General features: G+C 41.9%; 2 protein-coding genes across 2 annotated transcripts in view; one reads left to right on the plus strand and one right to left on the minus strand.

The window, feature by feature from the left end:
- The window catches only part of abtb2 (ankyrin repeat and BTB domain containing 2), a 167,467-nt gene extending 160,353 nt beyond the window's left edge, over nucleotides 1-7,114 (minus strand). Inside the window, exon 1 of the mRNA XM_062967861.1 lies at nucleotides 5,306-7,114. Within this exon, the coding sequence (XP_062823931.1) occupies nucleotides 5,306-6,326 (1,021 nt within the window). The 5' untranslated portion in view covers nucleotides 6,327-7,114. The remainder of the gene's footprint in view (nucleotides 1-5,305) is intronic.
- Nucleotides 7,115-7,965: 851 nt separating this feature from the next.
- cat (catalase) overlaps nucleotides 7,966-27,134 on the plus strand; it is a 52,012-nt gene continuing 32,843 nt past the window's right edge. Inside the window, exon 1 of the mRNA XM_008117401.3 lies at nucleotides 7,966-8,117. Within this exon, the coding sequence (XP_008115608.1) occupies nucleotides 8,094-8,117 (24 nt within the window). The 5' untranslated portion in view covers nucleotides 7,966-8,093. The remainder of the gene's footprint in view (nucleotides 8,118-27,134) is intronic.

Genomic DNA, 27,134 nt, shown 5'->3' on the forward strand with positions numbered 1-27,134 from the left:
CCATAACCAATAGAACATATTGGACTACTTTGGGGAAAAGGGAGTTATAGTTCATCTGCATTCAGGGAAACAGTGACCCCCACCGACAATGGACCTGGACCAAGCTTCGTACAGAGAAGCCTCATGACCAACTGAAAATACTGCAGGGGTTTGTGGGAAGGGTCTCAATTTTGGGAGTTGTAGTTCACCTGTATCCAAAGACTACTGAACCCAGCCAACAATGGATCTGGACCAAGCTTGGCACACATAGCCTACTGTGGATACTGACAGATATTTCGGGACAATTGCTCCGGGAATCTGGGAATTGTAGCAGTTCACCCCCATCCAGAGAGCACTGCAGCCAGGCAATGACCATCCAACGACAGACCACACTTGGTACACAGACCCAGAATGGCCAACTTTGAATACTCGCAGGGTTTGGCGAGGATTCACCTACGATTCTGGGAATTGTAGTTCACCCACTCCAAACTGAGAATACATAACATTCAAATACATATAATGCCTTCCTCAAATGACCCAGGCACTGCTGGGTCCCCAAGCTAGTGTTGAATAAGTGAGACTCTACTGTACATATAAATCAATGGTTCTCAACCTGGGGTCTCCAGATGTTTTTGGCCTTCAACTCTCAGAAATTCTAACAGCTGGTAAACTGTTGTAGTTGTAGGTTGAGAACCACTGATATAAATGGTTACAAAGCTGTGCAGCTGAAACAATATCACATCATGCATTTGTACTATTGCATTTTCTATCCACTAGATTCAGAATGGGTTTCCAATACTGATGATTCAGACAACGTGAAATAACTTTGTGATTATCTGAGCATTTGCCATATTAAATGCTCACATTGTTCTTACGATCCAAATCTATTAGAACTTGTGGCGAGTTCACTCTTATAGATCCCACAGCCCTAAATGGGAAACCGCCAATATTACATAGTCTAGCTATCTCAGAAGAAGGAACTGGCAAAACCTGAGTGTTCCTTACCTAAGAAAACCCTAGGAAATTAATGGGGTTATCTTAAGTCAACAGTCATACATATGTGCACAACATGCGATGAATTCAGAATAATATTTCGTATGGCAGTGGTGTACCAAAAGCAGGTCCAAGTTAAATTGGGTGTGTGACAATAGTGTACACTTGACTTTCCTGCCAAAGGGTAACATGGTTGGCATTTGCCAATGGGTTGAGCTTTTTTCACATAGCCATCGTGTGTTGAAATAACTTGTGAGACAAAATGTACTTAAATGTACCAGCCCAATTTCTACATGTGCTTCCTTCTCAAAATGAGGTCATCAAGTTCACTTGCATAATAAAAAGTGAGGAAGTGAAATTGTTAAGGCAAAACTGTTCTAAAATAACTATAAAATCTGTGCATGGATGGATTTCCTTCCAAGGTGAAACTGATGCTGGATGTCTTCAGGGACAACATGGTGAAGCCAGACATCTCCGACTGCTTCCACTTCTTTCTCACAGTATCGATTTTCCCACAGATTATTTGGAGCACTTCTCCAGCATTTTTTTAAAGTTCAGACATCTTGAAACAAGGGAGGACAGGATAAGGAACACGGTTTCCATGATATTCATGCAGGCACCCATTACCCACCAGTCACATTGAAAATGATAGCAGCATCTCTCAGAAGGGATGCCATTTCCTCAGGGTAGCAATCCAAGTGCTGAGAAGAAGCATGCAACACAAGAACAGTTTTACGCAAATTTCCCAGATGTGATCCAGCTGAAGGTTTTCATCTCAAAGATCTACTGTAATAAAATCCAGATGAGGCAGTGACTAGGGATGGGAATCATGATGCCCTTAAATTTTATTTGATGACTCCCATGAGCCTTAACCCACAGCCAATTATGACGAATGCTGGGAATTACAGTCCTACAATATTTGGAAGACCATGAAGTCTAGATTGTACTTCTTCAGAGCTACAACAACAGAAAGTTCTTCTGAACAAAATGCAGCAAAACTCCTTCCACAGGAGAGGGTTCGAACCTAATATTGGCATCCTTGTTTCCCATATAGCATGTTATTTTCCCACAAGCAGGGATATTATGTGTGTGTGTATACACACACACACACACACACACACAGAGAGAAGAGCATCTGTTGTGTTGTATAAATTTGCTGTAGAAATCTGAAGGGAACATCACCAATACATCACCTATATCAGCTATAGCTGAAAATAAGTTCTATGTCTCAATGAAACAAGCAGAATGAATTATCCATGGTTCACACAAGAGGCTTTGGCTCACCTCTGATGTTTTTACCATCCCACAAGGATGGTAAAAACATCAAAACATCTTGGCATCCCCTGGGCAATGTCCTTGCAAATGGCCAATACTCTCACAACAGAAGCAACTTGCAGTTTCTCAAGTCACTCCTGACACACACACACAGAACAAAACCTCTGATGAGTGATTCAGTTTAGTTTTAAACAGAAAGAGAAAGATTATTAGGAAGGATTATGACACAGACTACAGATTGGGTTTTGCAATATCTGAATAATGCCAGTCTTTTCCTTGACTACTTATAAATATTTTATTTTTTCAGTCAACAAGGTTGCCCAAAGTATTTTGCTGTCTGAGGCAAAATGCAGCATAATTCCACACCCAACAATCAAATATCAACACATCCCCACGCATAAACTGACTACATCTGAGACTTGTTTAGCTGATACAGAACAACAAACTATAGCCCTCTTCTCCGACATCTTGTTGCCCACCTGCATCTCTACCTGAGCAACCATCCTATAATAGTCAAGATGGTTCTGCCAATCAGATTCCATGGGGAAATGTCCTAATGCAGAGTGTTAGCATGCTGAATTTTGGATCAGAGCACCAGGAAACTGAGTTCAAATTCCTGCTTGGCCATGAAAACCCATTGGGTGACCCTGGGCAAATCACACACTCTTAGCCTCAGGAGATGGAATGGCAAACTTTATTTGAAGAAATCTTCCAAAAAATGTGACTCCTCCTTATTACTACTGACATACACTGTGTACAACATAAACTTGGACTGACACACAAAATAACATTTACAGGCACTTCTTGATTCAGAGAAGCAAGTACAGTCCAACCAGATACATCCAAAGGGATCATTACTTAAAAAGTAACCACTTCCACAAACCCCACATGCTGTGTAACAGAGGACGCTTGATGCCGTGTGTGTGTGTGTGTGTGTGTGTCAATACAAAAATCCTGCTGCCCTCAATGTTTTGGATTCCAGCCAATATATACAACAGCTCTGCCACAAATGCTCTTTCCAGAGGCTTACATGTGCAGAACATCAGGGTTTGTTCTCCAGACCTCACAATAGCATGAATGATACGACCGAGGTGGCAATTCTCTGCACAATGGGAACAAAGCGCCAGAGCTCCAAACAAAGTAGGATTATGTTCCAAGTAAACATGCACAGGATTGTCCAGCATCACAACAAAGAATGTCTGGAAAGAAGACAGTTGTGGTTTCAAAGAAATGAGGACACTTGGAAAGTCACTCTGGGCAACATCAATGTGCACAGAAGAAAGAGCATATCTCCTTAATTGCTCCTTTGCATAATTACTTTTGCAACCTCAGGGAATCACATTCAGCTTATCACAGCTTGGGTGGCAATTTGGTTTGCTGTAGCAGAATAGCAGGGTTATTTTTATATCTAGCATTCTTCTATCTTAATTTTTTTTACAAGTACACAAACAGTGTTACAGGGGATGACAAGCATAGTGTAGGGGCTTTAGCAGTGGACTATGACTCAGGAGACCAGAGGTGGATGGAAACCCACTGGATGAGCTCAGTTTTCTATGATGGAAATGACTTGAAGCCACACTAACTAATTAGAATCAACATGTCTTGATGTGTTGTTGAAGGCTTTCATGGCCAGAATCACTAAGCTTCTGTGAGTTTTCCAGGCTGTATGGATCCAGAAGCATTCTCTCCTAATGTTTTGCCCACTCTGCAGGAGTCTACTGTATAGCATGCAGCTGTGGACAAGTATATATAAAGGTAAAGGTTTCCCTTGACGTTAAGTCCAGTCCTGACCGACTCTGGGGGCTGGTGCTCATCTCCATTTCTAAGCCGAAGAGCCAGCATTGTCCATAGACACCTCCAAGGTCATGTGGCCGGCATGACTGCTTGAAGCGCCGTTACCTTCCCGCCAGAGCGGTACCTATTGATCTACTCACATTTGCATGTTTTCGAACTGCTAAGTTGGCAGGAGCTGGGGCTAACAGCGGGTGCTCATTCTGCTCCTGGGATTTGAACCTGGCACCTTTCGGTCTGCACGTTCAGCAGCTCAGCGCTTTAACACACTGTGCCACCAGGGTATATATAGGGACCACCAAATGCAGCAAAGCCCAAATACGAATCAAGGAGCATGAAAAGCACTGTAGACTAACTCAACCAGAGAAGTCAGCCATAGCAGAGCACTTGAGGAACCAACCTGAACACTGCATATTATTTGAAAACACAGAAATGCTGGACCACTCTCACAACCACCACATCAGACTACACAGAGAAGCCACTGAAATCCACAAGCATGTGGACAATTGTGACAGAAAGGAGGAAACCATGGAATTGAACAAAATCTGGCTGTCAGAATTAAAAAAAACTCTAAAATCAGGACAGTAAATTAAAAACAACACTCAGAAGACAGGGAAATTCTAGACAAAAAAAACCAATCAAGGCCTCCCAACAAAGAATTCCCCCAGGCAGGAAGCAGTCAAGCTTTGAAGCTGCAAGGCTATTCAGTGCTAATCAAGGTGGCTAATTGCAACATTCACACTTGCCTCAACAGACAAAGAGTTCTTTCTCCCACCCTGGACATTATTCCAGGGATAAATAAACCCCACTTGCCTAGTTTCCAACAGGCCTCACAACGTCTGAGGAGGTCTTCCACAGATGTGGGTGAAACGTCAGAAGAGAATGCTTCTGGAACATGGCCATACAGCCTGGAAAACTCAAAGCAACCCAACATGCCTTGAGTTTGGCCAAGCTTCATCCCAGGAAGGGATGCACTATATCGTAGCCGAAGTCACATCCAGGGGTTTAACTAGAGACCCTCGAGGCATCATCACTCTTTGGCAGAGAAGGCTAAAGACCAGGCCAGAGCCAACTTGGGCCCTGCAGATGTTTTGGACTCCAGCTCCCACCCTTCCTAACAGCCTCAGGCCCTTTCCTTTTCCGCTTAAGCGGCTGAGGGGGAAAAGGAAGGGGCCTGAGGCTGTTAGGAAGGGTGGGAGCTGGAGTCCAAAACACCTGCAGGGCCCAAGTTGGCCCAAGCCTAATGTACACTGATGTACCCGCTTACCGCTGGCGTTCTTCCCGCAGATGAGGTGCTCGCAGGGCTGGAGGATCCCCCAGAGTTCGGCGTCGTTGTTGACGGCGGCCTCGAGGGCTTCGGCGGAGAGCGCCTCGGGGGCGGCGTGGGGGCGCGCGTGGGCCCTGGCGGCCCCTTCCGCGGCGGCGAGGACCCGCGCCTGGACCTCCCGGGCCAGGTTCTCGAGGCAGGCGGCCAGGGCGATGGCGGCGTAGGCGTGGACGCGGACGGCGACGCGGGTGTCCACCATCCAGCGGAAGAAGCGCCCGGCGGAGAAGGTGAGTCCGCAGCGGGCGGAGGTGCCCCGGCGCAGCCCTTCCCCGGCGCTCATGCTGTAGAGCGAGAGGGCGCGCACGGTGGCCAGGAGGCAGCTCTCGGCCAGCGCCCAGCTCTGGATCAGCCGGGCCGCGCTCTGGACCCCCGCGCGCGTGCACTTGGCGTGCAGCAAGCCCAGCCGCTGCGCCTCGCGCGCGATCCGCACCAGCGGCCTCCGCAGCAGCCAGGACAGGCGCCGCACCGCCTCCGCGCTGAAGAAGAAGAAGCCGCCGCCGTTCTCCCCATGGCTCCCTTTGCGCAGGACCTTGGCCACCTCCTCGTCGGTCCACGGGAAGTCCTCGAGGTCCGGGAGCCGGGCGCAGCGGGAGAAGACGGCCTCAGCTGCCTCCTCTTCCTCTTCCTCCTCCTCGTCGTCGTCTTCCTCGTCGTCCTCCTGCCCGGCGGCGCCCCCGGCCTCCTCCTCCGGCAGCGCGGCCGGGTTGACGGTGTCCCAGCTGTTGTGCCGGCTGGCCACGGAGCCCGAGGAGCGTCGTCGTCGGCGCCACCGGTTGCCCTGGCGCGGTGGGGGCTGCTGCGCGGAGGAGAAGGAGGAGGAGGAGGAGGGCGCGAGGAAGGCCTGCGAGGCCGAGCGCGAGGAGGAGAGGCTCAGCGAGCGGCACGAGTCCCCCGCGCCGCCCCCGTAGCCCGAGTCCAGCGTCAGGTCCTCCAGCGTCTTCAGCGCCGCCGAGCTGTACATCCCGGAAAGGAAGGGAAGGGGTGGAGAAGGGGGGAGAGGGAGAGGAGGCTGCAGGTGAAGGAAGAACAAGAGGAAGAGATGGGGATGGAGGAAGAGGAAGAGAGAAGGGGTTGCAGGTGAAGGAAAAGCAAAAGGAAGAGATCGAGGAGGAAGAGATGGGGATGGAAGGGGCAAAGAGAGGAGGATGAAGAGAAGGTGAAGGACGAGAATTAAGAGGGAGAGGAGATGCAGAAGGAAAGTGAGGAGGAAGAGAAGGAAGATGAGGAGAAGGAAGAGCAAGAGGAAGAGATGGAGATGGAAGGGTAAAGAGAAGTTGAAGGACGGGAATTTGAGATGGAAAAGGGGGATGAGAAGGAGAAGGAAGGCGAGGAGGAAGAGAAGGAGACGGAGAAGAGATGATAGACGAGGAGAGGAGGAGGGAAAAAAAGATGAAGAGAAGGAGACGAAAGAGGACGGGAAGGAAATGGAGGAAGAGAAGGGGCAGAGGAGGGGAAGGACAGAGGAAGGGAAGAGAGGAGGAGTAGAAAGACGACGAGGAAGAGAAGGGGATGGAGGGGGGGGGAAGAAGAGAATGAAGAGAAGGTGAAGGACGAGAATTAAGAGGAAGAGGAGAGGGAGGAGAGGGAGAAGGAGAAGATATATGAGGAGAGGGAGAAAAAGATGAAGAGAAGGAGGAGAAGCAAGAGGAAGCAGAGGAGGGAAAGGAAGAGGAGGAGGAAGAAGTGAAAGAGATGGAAAAGGAAGTGAAGAGAGAAGGAAGAAGAGAAGGGGTTGGAGGAGTAGGAAGAACTAGAGGAAGAGATGGAGAAAGAAGATGAGGAAGAGATGGAGGGGAAAAGAGAGGACGAAGAATTAAGAGGAAGAGGAGATGAGAAGAGGGATGAGAAGGAGAAGGAAGGTGAGAAGGAGAGATGAAGAAAAGAGAATAAAAGAAGAAAGGGTAGGTGAGGAAAATAAGAGGAGATGGAGTAGAAGGAGACGGAGAAGGTAAGGAAGAAGGTAATGAGGAACAAGAGGAGGGAAAGGAAGAGGAGGATGGAGTGAAGGCGATGGATGAGGAGAGGAAGGAGGAGGAGGAGGGGAAGGGCTGCCGCCCCGGGGCCCCTTGGCCCCCACGGATCCCTAGGGCGCCTCCAGGTGCCAGGCTCTTCGGCTCGGCGCTCCTTCAGGTCTCTCTTTCTGGGTGCCAGCTGTCTCCATTCCACAGGCGGAGTGAGATCATGGGTTTTTCCGGCTGATGGAAAGCGCTGGGGCCGGGAGGAGGTAAAGGAAGGATGAAGACAAGAAGCAGGAGCCCAAGCCAAGCGGGAGAGCGCGCCGAGCCTTCTTTTGCCTCCCCTTGGGAGAGCCTCTCTCCTCTCGAGGCAATGGGAAGAAGGAGCCAGCCCCTTTCCCAAACGCGAGCTCTTCTCCGCTCTCTTCCTCTTATCTCTCTCTCTCTCTTTCACTTGCGTGGAGCTTTGCGCCAACTTCGCTTTCGGCCGGAGTGAGACTGATAGAGAGGCACTCGCATACACTCAGGCGCACACAGGGCTCTCCAGGCTGTATGCAAATGAGCCGCGGGACCCACACCAATCGGCGGCTCCGAAGAAAAGGGGGCGGGCGGCCCAGCGAAAGGACACGCCCCGTATGCAAATGAAGCTCAGGGAGGCGGGGAGAAGTAAAGCAAAGGCGAGCTGAGAAGGAAGAAAAAGCAAGGCAAGGAGGGCGGACTGAGAGAAGGAGGGTGACAGGAAGAGCCTGGGAAAAGAAAGGCAGCTGCTCGCCATGTCTAAACCCATCTGTGCAAAGGTAATAACAGAACCCCCTTTTCAAATGGCTGGATTTGATCGTTCTCTGTGGTTCCCCGCTTTTCCTCCTTATAACTGTTGGGGCTTGGGTGTGTTTTGATGCTACTCCTCATGGGCCTGTTTCCAACAGCGTGCTCTGCACAACGTACCTGGGAGCAAAATAAGCCCCACTTGATCGCAGGGTGCATCTACACCAGGCATGGGGAAACTTCGGTCCTCCAGATGCTTTGGACTACAACTCCCACCATTCCTAACAGGCTCAGACCCTTTCCTTTTCCCCCTCAGCCGCTTAAGCGGCTGAGGGGGAAAAGGAAGGGGCCTGAGCCTGTTAGGAAAGGTGGGAGTTGTAGTCCAAAACACCCGGAGGTCCCAAGTTTGCCCATGCCTGGTGTATATAAACATGCTCTATGTCTCTTTCTGACCCACATAAGCAATCTTCAGGGTGTTTGCTCAGTGCCCTGCCCACAATTGTGCAAGATAACGCTTTGGAGCTTTTCCTACGTGCTGAGTGTGAATATCCCTGTAGTCAGTGGCCAAGGAACATGATGGATTCTGCTAAAAGGGATTTTAAAGTTGGATGACAGATTTTAAGGGATAGGGAGAGAACGGTTTTGCGTTTCAGATGTGAAAACACCCTCAGGTAAAAAAACAACAACAACACAGTGTGGAAAGAGTCAATTTTGGGTGTGTAGCAAATGTGGGTGAAGGGTGAAAGACAGCCATTTCTAGAAATTCCAGAGGAACAGTCCTGTTGCCTGGAGTTGCAACAAGAACAATAAAGTTTCAGATATTTCTAATCTCTTAAGTCTTTTCCATGCCACAAGATTTGTATTATTATTATTTCCACAAGGTTGCGGTGAGTTTTCCAGGCTGTTTGGCCATGTTCAAGTAGCACTCTCTCCTGACGTTTCGCCCACATCTATGGCAGGCATCCTGAGAGTCCAGGTTGGGAGAAAGAACTCTTGTTTGTTTGAGGCAAATGTGAATGTTGCAATTGAACACCTTGATTAGCATCTAATGGCCTTACAGATTCAAAGCCCGGTGCTCCCAACCTGGACTTTCCCCATTTGCCTCCTTTCCAACAATCGCATTTCTGAGGATGCCTGGCATAGATATGGGTGAAATGTCAGGAGAGAATGCTTCTGGAACATGGCTATACAGCCCGGGAAACTCACAGCAACCTAGTGATTCCGGCCATGAAAGTCTTTGACAACACAAAGCTTAAACCACTCTTTATTTCTCAGATTTACATTTGTATGTTACATATTTGCATTCCATATTTGCAACAGGTTTTCCTTTTGGTTTGCAGCTTGCACTCACAACTTCCATAATTGACACTTCACAGAGTAAAGGTTGTTCTGATAGAGACAGAAATTATCGAGACCTTCAAATATTGCAAGTACCAGGTCCCCTAGCTAATGAAATAAATGTTGAGGAATACTGGAAATTGCAATCCTGCCAGCCTGCAAGATTTAGTATGTTACAAACCCCTATATCAACAGAGGATACATTCTAAGACCACATGTAGATACCTGAAACCATAGATAATAAGTAAAGGTAAAGCTATCCCCTTGACATTAAGTCACCGACTCCGGGGGTTGGTGCTCATCTCCATTTCTAAGCTGAAGAGCTGACGTTGTCCATAGACACCTCCAAGGTCATGTGACCGGCATGACTGCATGGAGAGCCGTTACCTTCCCACCAGAGCGTTACCTATTGATCTACTCACATTTGCATGTTTTCAAACTGTTAGGTTGGCAGAAGCTGGTGCTAACAGCGGGAGCTTACCCTGCTCCCCGGATTCAAACTGCCGACCTTTTGGTCAGCAAGTTCAGCATCTCAGTGGTTTAACCTGCTGCACCAGTGGGGACTCATAGATAATAGCAAATGCTATATTTTGACTATAGTTGGGCTGGAAGCATACCATAGAATTGCATTGAAAGACCCAGAGAGGCCCAAAAACTCTTCCAGGTGGAAAGACGCCTGTGCATGAGGTTTTTTTTTTTAATATGTGGAGGTCAGTGCACAGCCGATCAACACACTGTCTTCACAGAGTAAGGATCCCAAACAGTGATGTAGTTAACATGACAACAGTGGCTTCTCAGTCTGTTGCATCCTTGTTCCGCCTTCACAGATGTTGTAACATGTATCATGTTATCCTCCGCCTGATCCGCCATTGAGGTCTTCGGATTCTGCTTAGTGTGGATCCTCCCCTGCACCCCTCCCCCCCCCCAGTGCATGACTCCGGTGGTTACGCCCACAGGTTCATTGGAACACACAAGCCCCCTCACCACAACAAGGTAACAGTCCATCAAGGCGGGAGATCACATGCAAGTGACTAGATTCATAGAGGAAGGATAGTTGTACCAGGCAAGATATGACTTTTATAGATACTTACTTCCAAAGAATGAATATATATTTTATGGCAGGAAGGTAGAGGCCATTGCTGTTCAATCTAGCTTTCTGTTGAGATTTGGTTACCTCCCCTTTCACCTGACTTCAAAATTAACGTATGAAATATATTTGCGTCTACTATACAGATTCAGAATCCATACCCAAGATGCATAAATACAAACATTAGAAAAATACTTAAGGCTGAAATACGTTGTCGTCAGAGCAAGCCTGGTCAAGTATGATAAGATCTATATATGAGCAAATTTAGATTTATGCTGGTATGTCATCCCTGGAGGTTATAGCATGAATGAATGGATTGACCTCCTATTCAGAACGAAGGTTAAATGCTGGGATCTGAAGCAGGCCTTTGTATGAAAGTTTACACACTTTGGACCTTTAGACATGGGTTCGCTATGAAATAAAAATGCCTAGCTTGTCTCTGTTTTTCTGCTAAAGTATTCAAAGTTTTCTCCCCCTCCCTTTTCTGTAACTGGTGTTCATGAGCATTCATGTAGTTTGGGGGTCATTTTTATTTATTTGGTACAATAGTGCCACCTTCTGGTAACACAGACCTGAAATAGTTGAAGGTTGATCAACTGCAGACAGGTGACATCAGGAGAGGAATGTGCCCCTGGGACATGAATTATTTGGTAGAACAGTATTTTTCTTCAGTGAGTCAGAGATCAGAGCTGAACACTGGAAGAACCGATATAACAGTTAACTTAGCCAGTTGTGTTTTTAAAACTAGTAACAAAACGAAACCAGGAAGGGGACCATTTAAAACAACTTTAATTTTTCACAAACTGATAATTTCCCATATAAAATATATTTAATCTCTCTAGAGTCCTAAACAATACACACATTATAATTTTTCATAATTATATTGATTGATATTTTATCAACATTTTCAACAGGAAAATTTATATAGCACTTTAGAAAAGTATTTGTGGAGTTTGCTTCCAAAAGAACCCACCTCCCCAAATAATTGATGAATGAGTTATAGGTGGCAGCACATTGTGACAAGGAGTAGAATACTATGCACAGCTCAAAACTCTCAAAATGAATCAAATCACTTCAGTACATTTTTTTATTCTTGTAAAATTTCTTGAGATAGATTTGGTGCCTTTTGGAAACAAGCTTCACCTATGTTGTCAATGGATGGTTCCTTGTTTGTGCCATTTCACAAACCCCACTCTCTGTAGGTTCAGTTGATATCTCCATTCAGAGAAGTCTGAAAGAAATACAACTACTCCACCCTCCCTCATCTGCGGCAGATATGTTCCTGAACTAATGTGGAAAAAGGAAATTGTGCGTAATAGTGAACCCTATTGGTACTAACAACTTCTACTGGAAATTAGCATAGAGTTGTCTTGAAAGACCTAAAACATGTACACTTTATACTTTAACATGGTCTATCTGGGATATAGTGGCATAGAACTTCAAGCTCTTTGCAGAAATGTACTTCGGCCAAAGACCTAGTGATGTTACAGCTCTCCATGTCATTTGACCCTCAGAGGGTTATAGAATTGGAGATCCAGCCCTGTTCAAATGGTTAATCTCAACTACCATTTGAATGCATGAGCTCTCAGTAGATCTAGAAAGTAAGTTTCATTGATTCATTGGTAGTTGTGGTTGCAATTTTTTGTCCTGCCAGTGTAGGCAGTAGAATAAAGCCCACAGAGTTGGAAGCCAAATACCTTTCTACAAATAATAATCTTGACTTGTTTAACAAACTTGTTTAACAAACTCTTAAGGCTGGCAGCTTTCTTGAAGATGTGCCCCATTGTCCAAGGTAATGATATCTGAAGCAGGGCCTCATCTCAAGATCTTTGTGCATAGAACTGAGTAGGTGGGGCATGGGAATGAACATTAAGAGATGTTTTGGTCTTGCCACCAATATTATGAAACAGATCCCAAAGCAATGATATAGGAAGCTTTGTTGTTGTTTATTTGTTCAGTCGCTTCTGACTCTTTGTGACTTCATGGACCAGCCCACGCCAGAGCTCCCTGTCGGTCATGGCCACCCTCAGCTCCTTCAAGGTCAAGCCAGTCACATCAAGGATACTATCCATACATCTTGCCCTTGGTTGGCCCTTCTTCCTGTTTTCTTCCATTTTCCCCATCATCATTATCTTCTCCAAGCTTTCCTGTCTTCTTATGATGTGGCCAAAGTACATAGTCTTTGCCTCTAATATCCTTCCTTCCAGTGAGGAGTCGGGCTTTGTTTCCTGGAGTATGGACTGGTTTGATCTTCTCGCAGTCCAAGGCACTCTCAGAATTTTCCTCCAACACCACAATTATCTTCCTTCACTCAGCCCACCTTATTGTTCACCTCTCACATCCATAGGTTACTATGGGGAATACAATTGCTTTAACTTTGTGGACCTTTGTTGCCAGTGTGATGTCTTCACTATTTTATCGAGATTAATCATAGCTCTCCTTCCAAGACGTAAACGTCTTCTGATTTCCTGGCTGCAGTCTGGTTCTGTAGTGATCTTTGCATCTAGAAATACAAGGTCTGTCACTGCCTCCACATTTTCTCTCTCAATTTGCCAGTTATCAATCAGTCTGGTTGCCATAATCTTGTTTTTTTATGTTTAACTGCAACCCAGCTTTTGCACATTCTTCTTTCACTTTGATGATAAGGCTCCTCAGCTCCTCCTCACTTTCAGCCATCAGCGTGGTATCATCTGCATACCGAAGGTTGTTAATGTTTCTTCCAGCAATTTTAACTCCACCCTTGGATTCATCAAGCCCCGTACGTTGCATGATGTGTTCTGCATACAAGTTGAATAGGGAGGGTGAGGGTATACAGCCCTGCCGTACCCTTTTCCCAATCTTGAACCAGTCTGTTGTTCCGTAGTCTGGTCTTACTGTTGCTACTTGGTAGCTACAGGAAGCTACTCGACGCTTAAGTGTATATTTTTATGTCAAAGTTGAAACAATTTAAGACAGACTCATAACATCCCTTGTATGCCCTCTAGGGATCAGGGAGGGGAATTTCCCATCAAGAAACACTGTTATAAGCTTCAGAAAACCCCCTTTTCCCCAAACAGAAAGTCCTAGAACCAGGGCCTGGGATATTCAGAATAGGATATATATAGTGTAATGGATGAGACATTAGCAGCTCATGCTTCCCAAAGTAGTTGCTGTTATTTTTGTCCCTTGGTACTTTGTGTGTGTTTCTGGGTGCACTACTTCAGCTTATCAACTTACCTTGACCCCATGAATTTCATAGGGTTTTGTTAGACTAGTAATTCTCAGGTGGTTTTGCTAGTTCCTTTCAACCAAATACTAACCAGGGCTAATCATGCTTAGTTTTCAAGATCAGATGAAATCTGGTATCTTTAGGATATTTAGGATTTTCCCCCTGGTATTTGAAAATCACAAATGACTTAAAATATATGGAAGTCTCAATGTTTTCCTTGCCCTTCTCCCAATGCAGCTCTTTCCAGGTACTTTTGTAAGATCAACCTGGCTCAAACTATTTCCTCACTGCTTGGACAGTGCCTTACATATAATTTACATAATTGAAAAGAAAACAAATTGACTAAAAGTGTCTTGATCCTTGAATTTTTGTGGTTTCAGCTTGCTGTGTCTTACACTTAACAGTTCAGCAATTTTGCTCAGCTGTAAATGTCATTCAGTCTCCTGCCCTCTGCTCCTACAGTTCAGAAAGAACTACCTTCCACCTCTTAATCTAGGTAAAGGTAGGTAAAGATTTCCCCCTGACATTAAATCTAGTCATATCCAACTCCGATTTTTTAAAAAAACTTCTACCCATCATCAAATTTTCTTCTCTTTTACCAGTCACTCAGCACACTCTTGTGTCCTACATTAATGACTATATATCTGAGGTCCAGGGTATTTGAAGGACTGTATTTTCCTATATGAGTTGTCCTGTGTTTTGAGATTTTCTTGGGAAGACCTCTATAACACAGGTAGTCTACACAGATGGTTTCACATGTAGTCAGCACCAATGGGCATATAGGAAAGTGCCTTCTCGGTGGTGGCTCCCAAACCCAAGCACCCTCTTCCTGGAATGCATCTTCACTATATAATTAATGCAGTTTAGAACCACTTTGCCATGGCTCAGTGTTATAGAATAATGTAGCTTGGTGAGGCCTTTTTGGCAGAGAAGATTAAAGACCTTGAGAAACTACAGTTCTTGGAATCCCATAGCATTGAGCCAGGGGCAGTCAAAGTGGTGGCAAAACTGCATTAATTCTAGAGTGTAGATGCACCCCTAGAGAGGTAAGACAGGTGTTTTCCCTCCTGTTTTTTTTCACAGAGAAGTAAAGGCTTGTTTGTTTCTGCAGGCCTTCGAAAACTCAAGGGAAATGGGCTTGCATAATGTGCTGTATTGTATATTTCTTTTCTTTTTATTGGCCAATTTTATTGGTTTTAGTTGATAGTTCAATTGGTTTGTAATTGATAGTTCAATTACAGTTTTAATTGTTGTCTAAGGTACGTTCTTAAGCGCCAGGTAAAGTATCACTTATTTGAAATGCTTGGGACCAGAACAGTTTTGGATTTTGGAATGCCATACTGTATTTGCATTCAGATATGTAAGATATCTTGGAAATTAGACCCAATTCTAAACACGGACTTATTTTGATAGACACCTTATATACATAGCCTGAATGTAGTTTGGTGCAACATTTTAAATAATTTGTGCCTTTTGAAATAAAGTTTGTGTACATTGAACCAACAAAAAGCAAGTGTCACCATCTCAGACATTAATGTAGAAACTTTTGGAGTTTTTCATATTTTTGGATGGTCAACATGTATAACTTTTGTAAGCCACCTTGAGTCCTAAACTGAGAAGAAGGTGGGAAATTAACAACAACATATCAGTGATAAGATGCAATGCTTGTTAAAAAGATTTGCTGGAGCTTTGCTTGCAGTAACATACTTTTCTTATGTCCCACACCTGGTTAAGTAGACTTTGGAAAAAATACTATCCTGGTAACATCTGCTTATCTGATATGCATATGATATTTTCAAATAATTTTCAATGACTAAAATAAAATAAATCATTGTTTGAAAACAATCTTTTGGCTGTTTTATTCAGAATCCATTAATGGCTCTTGAGTACCGGTAATCAAATTTTAAAGAGCAGAAAAACAAAAACTGCAGGAACTCTTTTCTCCCTGCAAATGACATTTAATATTACATATACATTCTTTCTTATTGCTTTAAGATTTGGCAGATGCTATTCTACCATATGTTTTCACTGTCCTGAATTTTCAACTTGTCCTATATTCTTTTTTTCTTTCAAAAAATGCTCTTCTGTTATTTTTTAAATACTGAAACCAAGTAGTTCTGTGCTGCTCCAGCAGATGGCACTTGAGATTATTTTTATGATGAGAGCCACCTTTGATTCTGAAGTGTATACTTATTTTGGAGCTGTTACGGTGTATCACTGCCGCTGGTATTGTATTACAGTAGACACCCAGTTAATCAGAACTCAATCAACCATAATTCTCAAGCAACCAACAAAAACCCCAAACTTTAAATTAAATGATTTTATAATGCAGTAAAATCAGTTTTATAATACATGAGTTACATTAAGTTTTACTTCATTTGTTTTTTAGTATTGTATTTCAATATTGATATCAAGTCAATACAGACTTTACGGTATGCTATAGCATGGGTTGTAGTATTAGTTAGGCCTATTTTAATAATAACTCAAGAAACTAGAAACTACATTTATCTGGCATCTATCAGTCAGTCAACCTATCCATGAGTACATATATATAAAGTTATATATTTCAGTATCTAAACACTAAATTAGTGTCCTGTTGCATTTCTTATACCAGGGGTCCCCAAACTTTTTAAACAGGGGGCCAGTTCACAGTCCCTCAGACCGTTGGGGGGCCGGACTATGGTTGAAAAAAACCCCCCTATAAACAAATTCCTATGCAAACGGGAACAAATACAGCCTCAATGTTAATCATAATCATAGTAAAAATAATAAAGAGGGTTGGAAGAGACCCCTTGGGCCATTTAGTCCAACCCCCTTCTACCTTTGTGCACCAAAAGCACAAGCAAAGCACCCCTGACAGATGCCCCCCAGCCTCAATGTTGTTAATAATAATAATAATAATAATAATAATAATAATAATAATAATAATAAAAAATACATCACACAGTCCTAAACGCTGGGGAAGTGTTCAACTTGTGATTTTGTGATACGAAATCCAGCATATATATCTTGTTTGCTGTGTTATACTATGTCTTTGTGTCAATAATAATAATAATTATAATAATAATAACAAAGAGGGTTGGAAGAGCCCCCTTGTGCTATTTAGTCCAACCACCTTCTGCCTTTGTGCACCAAAAGCACTGGCAAAACACCCCTTAATAATTAATTATTAATTTAATAATAATTAAAATACCATTATAAACAAGCAAAGCTTTGGAAGGCGCGCATCAGGTGAGGGAGGAGGTAAGTAAAGCGTGTGCCTTTCCTTCCTCCCTTGCGCTGCATGCACCTTCCTTGGTGGAGGAGGAGGGAGCCACCGTCACTGCGGGGGCCGGATAAATGGCTTTGATGGGCCGCATGTGGCCTGCGGTCCTTAGTTTGGGGACCCCTGTCTTATACAGTACGACCCCCTTATTAATGGATTTGATATCCACAGTTTCACTTACCTCTGCTCCAAAAAAGTGCCCCTTTCACTAGAAGTGTTTGTGCGCCTCTCTGGCTCATCTAATGCAGTTCTGTGGTATGCTTCCAGCTCATCACGATTATTCATGGTTTCAAGTATCCACAGGGGTCTTTGAACTTATTTCCTGAGGACATGTGGGTTGTACTACAATATCAAAAGATTAAAAGGTGGTGTTTAGGTTTCCAGAAATCTCAACGCATTCCTCAAGGGCAGAGGTGCGGGCACTTGACATTTGTTCCCAAATGGCTGCAGTTCAATTTTTTTTAGAGCTGTAGATAAGAAAATAGAATAAACATCAGGGAGAGCAAATATTTTGCAATGAAAGAAAAGATAAATTTTGCTAACATGAATGAATCGTATTTCATTCTTTAATCCTTGGATGATGAATACAATAAATTCATTGTTGAATTCATGTGAATCTTCTCTATCCCTTCTGGTGGCCAAAGACTAGCAAGTTTCTAATATAATTGGTACAATTATAATTGGTACAATTATATAACTTAATATATATTATATTTGGGAAAATATAATTGAGACAGTCATTTGCTGTGCAGCAGACCCCCCCCCCCCCTTTGCATTACTATGATTGACTGAAGCAGTTGCAATAATTGTCCTGGCAATGCTTTTTGCCAGGAGCTATTATTCGTCTTCTTATTGGTTACAATGGATATGGTGGTTCTTTGAAATTTGAATCATGCAGTCCACGGATTTCAGAGATTTGGAAAGTTTTTTGGACTTCTGGGGAGCTCACCTGTCTTTGCAAAATCTATAAAAAAAACTGATAGTTGCTATTTGGATGGACAGTCACTGATATATCCTGTTTTGTTGGTACTTGTGGCTTGCAAAGTCTAGGCCGATCAGGCAAAGACATCAAAACAAGGGCTGGTTGCTAGATACACTGCTGAAATCCAAAGAGCCCTGCTAGCAGTATTATGGAAAGAGATTGCCTTGACACAGAGATGTAGCCATGTGAGGCAAAGGTAGGCCAGGCCTGGTCTTCATGAGGTCCCATCTTTTGGATTTTTATGTCCCTGACATAAAAAATGGGGCAAGTACGCTTCTGGAACATGGCCACACAGCCCGAAAGACATACAACAACCCTGTGATCCTGGCCATGAAAGCCTTCGACAACATACTATAAAACACTTTGTGTTAAAATATAAATTTCACCAAATATTCTCAATCTTATACCCAATTTCCAGGGAATTAAATTTTAAAAATGAGACAACAAATTAGGGTAGAGGCAACATATGTGAGATCTGAGGTAGTTGCCTGGCTATGTGACTTTGCATATAGGAAACATATGGACACAGTAAGACCTCCTTGTACCTGTGTGGCTTTTCATCCTGATTATCACCATTACCGCATTAATGCAAATACTGACAATAAAACCTAGCATGAGCCCCCATTATCTAATTAATGCAAATGTTGACAATAATACCTAGCATGAGCCATTACCTAATTAATGCAAATACTGACAATAACACCTAGCATGCATGTGCCTTTCACAGATGATCAATTAACAAGGGTTGCAGACCATGGGATGTTTATGCAAACTTGATTTACTAAATGTCTTGGGCGGTGATTCCAATCTCATTGGAATCATGAAAAAGGGAGGATGAATTAAGTAATTCCCATTTATCTTAGGCTGAGCCTGAGCAGGAAGGGTAATATCAGACAGAAAGAGGTTAAGAGGAGTTGTGTGCATTTGTAAAATCTGGGAGCCTAGGCAAGGACTCCCTTACTTGCATTTTTCATCATTATTTTTTTTTTTGCACCAAGTTTCAAGGCCAGGGCAAACCTTCCACATCTGGGAAATTTCTGAGCTGTCCTTACTCACAGTCTTGTAGAATGGGTAATTGTATGCCCATGGAGGAGGCAGGAGAAATATTACTTTCATAGAAAAATCCTAGGTTCAATTGTGAATTCTCCAGATAGAGCCAGCACTTCTAGAACTCCAGAAGCTGATTGACAATCCATGTAGATAGTAACAGAGCAGATGGACCAATCTGATTTGGTAGAATGGATCTTTCTAATTTATTATCCTTCCTCAGCAGCCACATATAGATACTGTTTTATTTAATAAAGTTCTTCTCAGTATTAGCATTCATTACTTAGAGACCGGCCAGTTTTTCTAAGATTTGGGCTACAACCTTGTTTACTTGGGAGTAACCAATATGTAGGGGCACTTCTTACATTATATTATTGTATTGGGTGTGAGAAACTGGTCCTCATTATGTACTATGTACTTCCGTGCTGAGTTCACAAGGAATTTTTGTTGTTATACCGGTGACTAAAAAAAAAATCTGAACCGTGATCTAAAATATACTTGTGTAAAATAAAGAGATCCCCTTCTCCTCAACCTCTAATCAAGACAAAGAGGAAAAATGACCACATCAAAATGTGAGGCCCTTTAAAAGTTGAAATAAAAATTTCACCATCTTGATGACTACTGCTGATAGATGTCAGAATCTTGTGCTCAACTCAGTGCTCAGCTATAGATTTATATGAAGCACAAGCAAATAACTTTTCTTTCACCCTCAGTTCTTTGTCTGTCCAGTAGAATTTATCTTACAAATGTGACCAATAGAATTTATCTTACAAATGCTGTGAAAAAAAATTAAAGTACTAACATTGTATATAAACAATTTGGTTTGGGATTATTGGTTACCTTGCTTATTATTTCTTATTATGGATGTGTTGCATAATTATCTGTTTGCTTCATACAGACAAATTACAATCTTCCAATGCTTCTAGGCTGCAATTTTTGATAGATCTAGTCAGAATATTGAGTAATGAAGAATGCTTATAGCTGTAGTCTGACCACACTTTTCTCACCCCTAAGACACAAACACACACTAGCCACTTCTGATTATTTTTAATTAGAAGAGTTGCATATAAATATTTTTAAAGTAAGTAAAAATAAGTGTTCCAAGAACTGCCAAGTAACACCAAACATATTTTTAAAATCATCTTTTGATTCTAGTTTCTTACTGGGACCGGCATATATTGCCCTGAGACGTGTTTTCATTCAAATATACAAGTAACAATAGTGTTTGCTTATGACAAGTCAAGCAAAAACTTTTAATATGACCCAGAAGGATATGTATAAAATCATCCAGCTTGTTCTTTGACTGGTATAGTAACACTATAATTGATTCATAGGTAATTATATGGTGGCCGTCTTCTCAAGAAGATGTCAGTGATAACTGTCATCTTGGGATATATGCTATGTCTTTCAGCTATAATTTCCTGGTATGTCAAAACAGACTCCTTGGCATAATATTAATTGCATTGCCATAGTCATATGACAATTATATATTTATCATATTTGTACAACTTTTAAATAGTCAGAATTCCCCCACCTTTTAGTTAATATAATAGCATAAGAAAAAGTACTACAATACAGAATACAATCAAATCAATCTTGCATATATTTTGCTAGTCAATAAGCAATAAAGTACAAGTATATGTGTGATGTTCATTAATTTTGTGTGAAGTGATCCTTAGTACTTCTTGACACTGTAAAAATATTTTGATGTATAAAATACACATTTTGATGTGTAAAATACATAACATTTGGCACAGCAGATTAATCACCAAGCTGCAATAAATCTTGCCCACCGGAAGGTTGAGAGTTTGAAGCCCGGGTCACGGTGAGCTCCTGACCCTTAACCCAGCTTCTGCCTACTTAGCAGTTCAAAAACAAATGCGAGTAAACAAATAGGAACTGCATTAAAGCGGGGAGGTATTTAGGCTTGGTGTTTGATCAGAAAAAAGAGGAATTTTATGAATAAAGAAAGTTCTTTGGCAGAAAGATGGAGCAACAGTACCCCTCGGTGGCTGGAACAGAGCACAGCCTCCAAAGATGCCGAAAGATGGGAAAGCCTATATATACCTCTATCTTTTGTCTGTCTTGTCCTTGTTATAGTCAGCACTGAATGTATGCTGTATATGTGTTCTGTGTCCCTTTGGGGTGAGAAGTGCTGAATATAAATACTGCAGATAAATAAATAAATAAAATGGGAATTTTTGCCTGTGGTCATTGAGATTCATTGTGGAATTGTAACATATTAAGATAGCAAGCAAAAGTCTTATCTGTATCCTCTCTCTTTTATATTTTTGATATATTGATTACCAATCTTTATGAAAATCATTGAACTAGAAGACTGTATGATGTCTATCCTGCCTTATATGAAATTGGTTGTGAATGAAAACTGGATAATAATGCAGTATGAAAAATGGAGTGGCTTTCATTTTCAGAAGTACTGATAATCTAAATGCAGTATACACCATTCAGATTTACTGACAAGGTTAAATCAATGCACTAGCAAAAAATTAAATGAAAAGATGCTGAGAAAATTTCCTTTGAAGTAAGTCTTTTTATCCTTAATTTAGAAGAAAGTGTATTTCGGCTAAGGAAAGGACTTCAAATATCACAAGGTCTTTCAGGAACTAAGGAACCATCAAAATGTCTCCTTTAACATAGTTCATCAGTATTCCTGGAGTATTTGGGATGTTCAGATTGCACAGACATTGTCTTAGCAATTTTGAGCACCGTCTGAGAAAGTAAGTCATTAAGGTTATGTCTATATTGCAGGTGGAGTGTTGAAGCTGTGAAATTTAAATTTGTGGCAATGTTGAAACTTGCATCACCAACCACATCATACCTTACAGATGTCTTTTAATTATTTACTCATATGCATTCCCTAATACAGTAGAATCTCACCTATCCAAGATAAACGGGCTGGCAGAACACTGAATAAGTGAAAATAAGGAGGGATTAAGAAAAAAGCCTATTAAACATAAAATTACATTATGATTTTACAAATTAAGCACCAAAACATCATGTTTTACAAGAAATTGACAGAAAAAGCAGTTCAATACACAGTAATGTTATGTAGTAATTACTGTATTTATGAATTTAGCACCAAAACATTGCAACATTTACTACAAAAACAATGACTACTAAAAGGTAGACTGCCCTAGATAATACAGAACCTTGGATAAGTGAAGCTTAGATAAGTAAGAGGCAGAGGAGGAAAGGATAGTTTTAAGCTTGTGTGGTCCAGTTAGATCTAGATAGAAGCACCCACAAACTTCTATGTGTAAAAGGCATACATTTTGAGCTAAATACGTGGGGAGCACATGAATTTGATCCAAATACCAGAACTGAGGTAAATACACAGACTTTCCACTCAAAATTCTATAGTTGGAAAGTAACTTTGAATGTGAATGTACTGTGTACAAAATCAACAGACGTTAAATTGAATTGTGTTGTGTAGGAACTTGTTGGATAGGCTGCTTTCTTTAAGAAAGCCCCCACAGGCTATAATTTTAAAAGATGTCATTTTCAATAGCTTCAGACTCCTTGCTAGGAGTTTGCTGTACTTCATGTTTATCCACCAGGGAAACATCAAATTGTAATACAGCCCTCTAGTGAACAAATTTACTATATACTATTATATAGAAAGGACAAATCTAAAATTAGGACAATTCATATTAGATATGGCAGCCTGTCAGATGATCTGCGACACTAGAATCAGCTTTGAATCAACATACCATATTACCTTAAACATTGCACTTCTTACTTTTTGGTGGTATATCTTCATTGCAATATATGGATTCCTTTTTGGTAAAATATCAGCCTTTTGGAACCAGCGAAGTCTTCCCACTGGTAGCATTTTGCTTGTTATTAACATTTGTTCTACAGTATTTTAACCAGTAATATCTAATCATGATTTATACCTTCTGCTTGGCTATAATTCTGCACATGGTTCACTTATCAATGGAAATGAGGTACTGTAGATATAAATATATTTTCTGAAGTTGAATAAATGTGCTTACTACTGATATATTCTATCCCAACTACTAAACTACGTGTCTTAGTCTAATCAGACGAAGATATCATTACACTCAATGCTTGCTCTTTCCTAATTCAGCATAGACAAGTTACTCAAGTGTCCTAGTTCCAAGTACTTATTTGGTTGTCTTAAGTGGATGTTATAAAATAAATAGCCACACCTAGATGAAGTATTGATTGATATCATGATTTAAGATAGTTCTGATTGGTAAGTGCTGGTGGTATGAATAATTGTAGTGCCACTTCTTGCAAACAAGTTATGATTAAGTTTCAAAGACATAGATGTCTTAGTCTGGAATATCAGTGTGCAATGACATCTTGTTGCACCATAGAAACTCAGGCCTCTTCAATACTGCCATATAAAACCCAGGTTATCTGTCTTAAACTGGATTATATGGCAATGTAGACTCATATAATCCAATCCAAAAAATAATGTGGATTATCTGATATAATATGGATTATATTCGTGTAGAAGGGCCTAAATGAGGGACCAAAGTTGGTAGCATAAGCTTTCATAGACTTAACAGTTTGTCTGCATGGACACCTAAATCCAGGGCTGGTCTGGAGCATTCCTGTTGCAGACCGGATCCAGATTTGGTGGAAGGGTTGACACCATCTCAAACCATGGGATCGGATGTCAGCCTGCCCAGCTTGACCAAACCTGGTATAGCCCAGGTGGATAACCAGGCTTAGCTCTGGGGTCCAGCAGCAGACTCACGGCAACAGAGCTCCCAAGAACTGATGTAAACATAGGTGCCAATGCAACTTGGGCAAGGGAGGGATGGGATTCCCCCCTCCTTTTCTCAAGTCACAGGAGTGCCTTTGTTTAGGTCATCTAAGATGCCTGGTGACAGCCACGAGCTCTTTGGAGCTTTGTCACTTCTGCTACAGAAACAAGTACTAAGAAGTTAAGTTCCGTCCCCCTTTTTCTGCACACCAGGGTGCTCTGGGAGTTCAGGAAAACTACTTCAGAATTTCCCCAAAACTCTGGAGCATTCTGCAACTTCAGCTAACACAGAGTAAATCTGGGTTGATTGATTTTACTGCACATTAGGAAGAACCCGGAGGTTGTGTGAATGTCTAGGAGCAACTTCTGCCCTGATTTCGGGTTTGGAACCAATGTATACAACTCTAAACCTGAGGAAGTATGCTTAGTCTACAAAATCTTTAAGTTACCACTTTTGTTGTGTCAGTTTCTGAAGTACTACAAGATCTTATTGAATTCTGGTTAAGATGTTGAACCACTTAATGAATTACCTGATGTGTTCTCTAGCCAGGAAATTTTAATTAGTTGTATGATGGAACATAAATTTGCAAAAAGCAGCATGTATATTTTTTCTTAAGGCAGTACACCTTACAAATCTGTGCATTTTGTATACTATATCTTAACAGTAAAAAAACAAGTAAAAGAGTTCTGAAATCAATGTCTGAAAGTCCATGTTTACGTATCTGTTTCAGGTTATTGGCCCTTATTTATCATTACAGCACCTAGGCATGAATGCTGAAGTGCCTACATACACTCAGCTGACTCCTATGACAAGAAAAATAGAGGATAGTGACTGTATGCAAAGTAGTTGCTGGCTATTTGGAATATAATGAGACAGGCTTAAATATTTTTAAAAACCAAATTTGCATTTCAAACATACTTTTTGCTAACTTACTCATTTGAAAGTGAAGGACAGAACTTAATTAACCACAACTTAGGTCAATGGGTCACTTGCCTTCTAACCTAATGAATCTAATATAACTCTTAAGACACTAATCAATTGAAGTTCATCATGTATAAAGTTTTTAAGTATCATACTTTGCAAAGTCAGTGCAGTACTGTTGGATTTTGAACTTGCTGTTTGGTGTTTAACTCTGTTGAAGGAGGGAGTTTGATTTGAAATAAAACTACAGTGAATTAATACAATAATCTTTCCTGGTTAAATGTTAGTTATGCATTTTCTAAGTCCGCCATCTTGACTTTATAGAATTTATGAACCAGAAATCTTTCATTTCAATACTTTGCTATTATCTGCTGTTTAATATATTCACTTGAAGTCCAGGAATATATCCCCCTGGATAATAGGGGTAATACTGTTTTTTTCCCCTTCCCTTCCTATACTTCTGCAATCCTCTACAAGACTAAGACAAACTCAGGATTTTTTTACTGCAAATATTTTGTCTACACTGACCAAAAAAATCTGTTTCATATAGCATTATCTTTGTCCACAGTAATCTTACAAATGCCACACATATCACACAAATCATGGTGAGATTGCTATAACTCTTCACTCATCCACTCCCAACCCCCAGCGAACTCATCTTAGTGTAAGTGGCTGTCCACATCTCTAATCTTCTTGTTATTTTCAGCCCGAGAGCAATGGCCTCTCTGTTCTTTTACCATAATGCCTGCAAATATGCATATTTCCAGTTTAATTGTCATGAGACGATTGCCTTTCTTGTCTCATGCATTTGCACGAATACTGATATACAGATATACTCACACCTTCTTTAAAAATGTTGGCCATGTTGGGAAACGTAAATGTTAAAATTCAAGCTGAAAAAGAGCCACTTCTTGGAAATGATGAGGTGACTGCCTGGACAAGGCCACTTCCCACCAACCTCTTCCATCCACCACTAACTCCACTTCCCAAAGCCACAGCAGTGCTGCATTACAAGATAAAACATCTGGAGTTTCAAGGAAACAGTGGGGTAAAAGAGAAGATTTTTCGAACCAGATGAAATAGAATGGGGACCTCAGGGAAATGTACCATCTTACAAGTTTATTTCTTGCTGATGTTAGTCTGGTGGACTCTGCTGCATTTTTAAATGTTCCTTCTCTCCCTCCCTCCCCCTCTCTGTACATGTGCATGTTTGTGTTTGTTTATCAACCTTATTTAGCTATGTCAACCGAAGGCCAGGTATAGGGAGCTCTCTTTTGACCCAGACAAGGAAAGGTATGGAGACAAAATAACCAACCTCATTTATTATGTGGAAAAACATTTGGGGTGAATGACTAGCACCTGGAAAATGACCAGGAAGGAATGAATTAGCAAGTCTTTTAACATGCTGTCATTTTCCAAGTAAAGGAAATAAAACAAAAATCTGCAGGAAGAATGACAGTACCTTAGTCCTAATGATCTCTCTTAGTTACTACTTATTATTCCATTTCTCTTGTGCTTGAGTGGTTGGGGTATTCTTGGCCCTGCCGTCTGAGGTTATGGTTGGTGACGTTGCAATTGATAATGCAAAGTAACTTTAACTCTTAGCACAGGGGTTCTCAAACTGTGCTCCGTAGAGCCCTTGGGGCTCCGCGAGTGATAGTGAGGGGATCCGCAGCACCATGCTGCCTCCTCCTCTTTACTCCTCCTGAGAAATGCATGGAAAAGTAAAGTTTGGAACTACCAAAACAGCAGCAGATGCAGAAGAAGCAGCAGCAGCACCTTACTGAGGTACAGACCCTTTCTTCGCCGCCTCCCTCGCTGCCCAGACTCTTTTTTTCTGGCTGCCCAGACCCCTCCCCCCACCTTCTTTGCTTGCTAAACCCTATTTACCTCCCACAGCTCGGGGTGCTTTGATTGTGCTTTTTCTGCATGGCAGAAGGGGGCTGGACTGAATGGCTTCTGGGGTTGCTCCTATTATTATTGTTATTGTCATTGTTATTATATGTGTTAGTCCTCTGTTCACTTGGTTAGAGATCTATCACCTCTGCTATAGGTGAGTTGTGTAGTTAGGAAATCATGCTTTTGTCTGTAAGTCCACTGTTAGAAACTAGAAGGCAAAGTTAGGAAACTTTGCTTTCTCTGCTTTGAATGCCAAGGCCTTTCTGAGCAAGATTCTATCACTATTTCTAGTTTTGAATATTCTGGGGCCACTCAACTAAAGATGATGTATGGAAAATGTCTATATCATGGTTTGTTAGTTTAAGCATCATGCCATTATATTTCTCCAGTAATGTTTCATCTTAATGCCTGAGCAATGCCAAAAGTTGCATAGGACTACTTTGTGTTCTACTTAATAAGTAAACTGTTCTTGCTTGCCCTTCACTATGTAGAGACTTTGTTAACAGATTTAGAACAGGTTAATCGGAGGCAACAGTACCACA

The sequence above is a fragment of the Anolis carolinensis genome, chromosome 1 (genome assembly GCF_035594765.1).
Source record: "Anolis carolinensis isolate JA03-04 chromosome 1, rAnoCar3.1.pri, whole genome shotgun sequence".
NCBI classification, from domain to species: domain Eukaryota; kingdom Metazoa; phylum Chordata; class Lepidosauria; order Squamata; family Dactyloidae; genus Anolis; species Anolis carolinensis.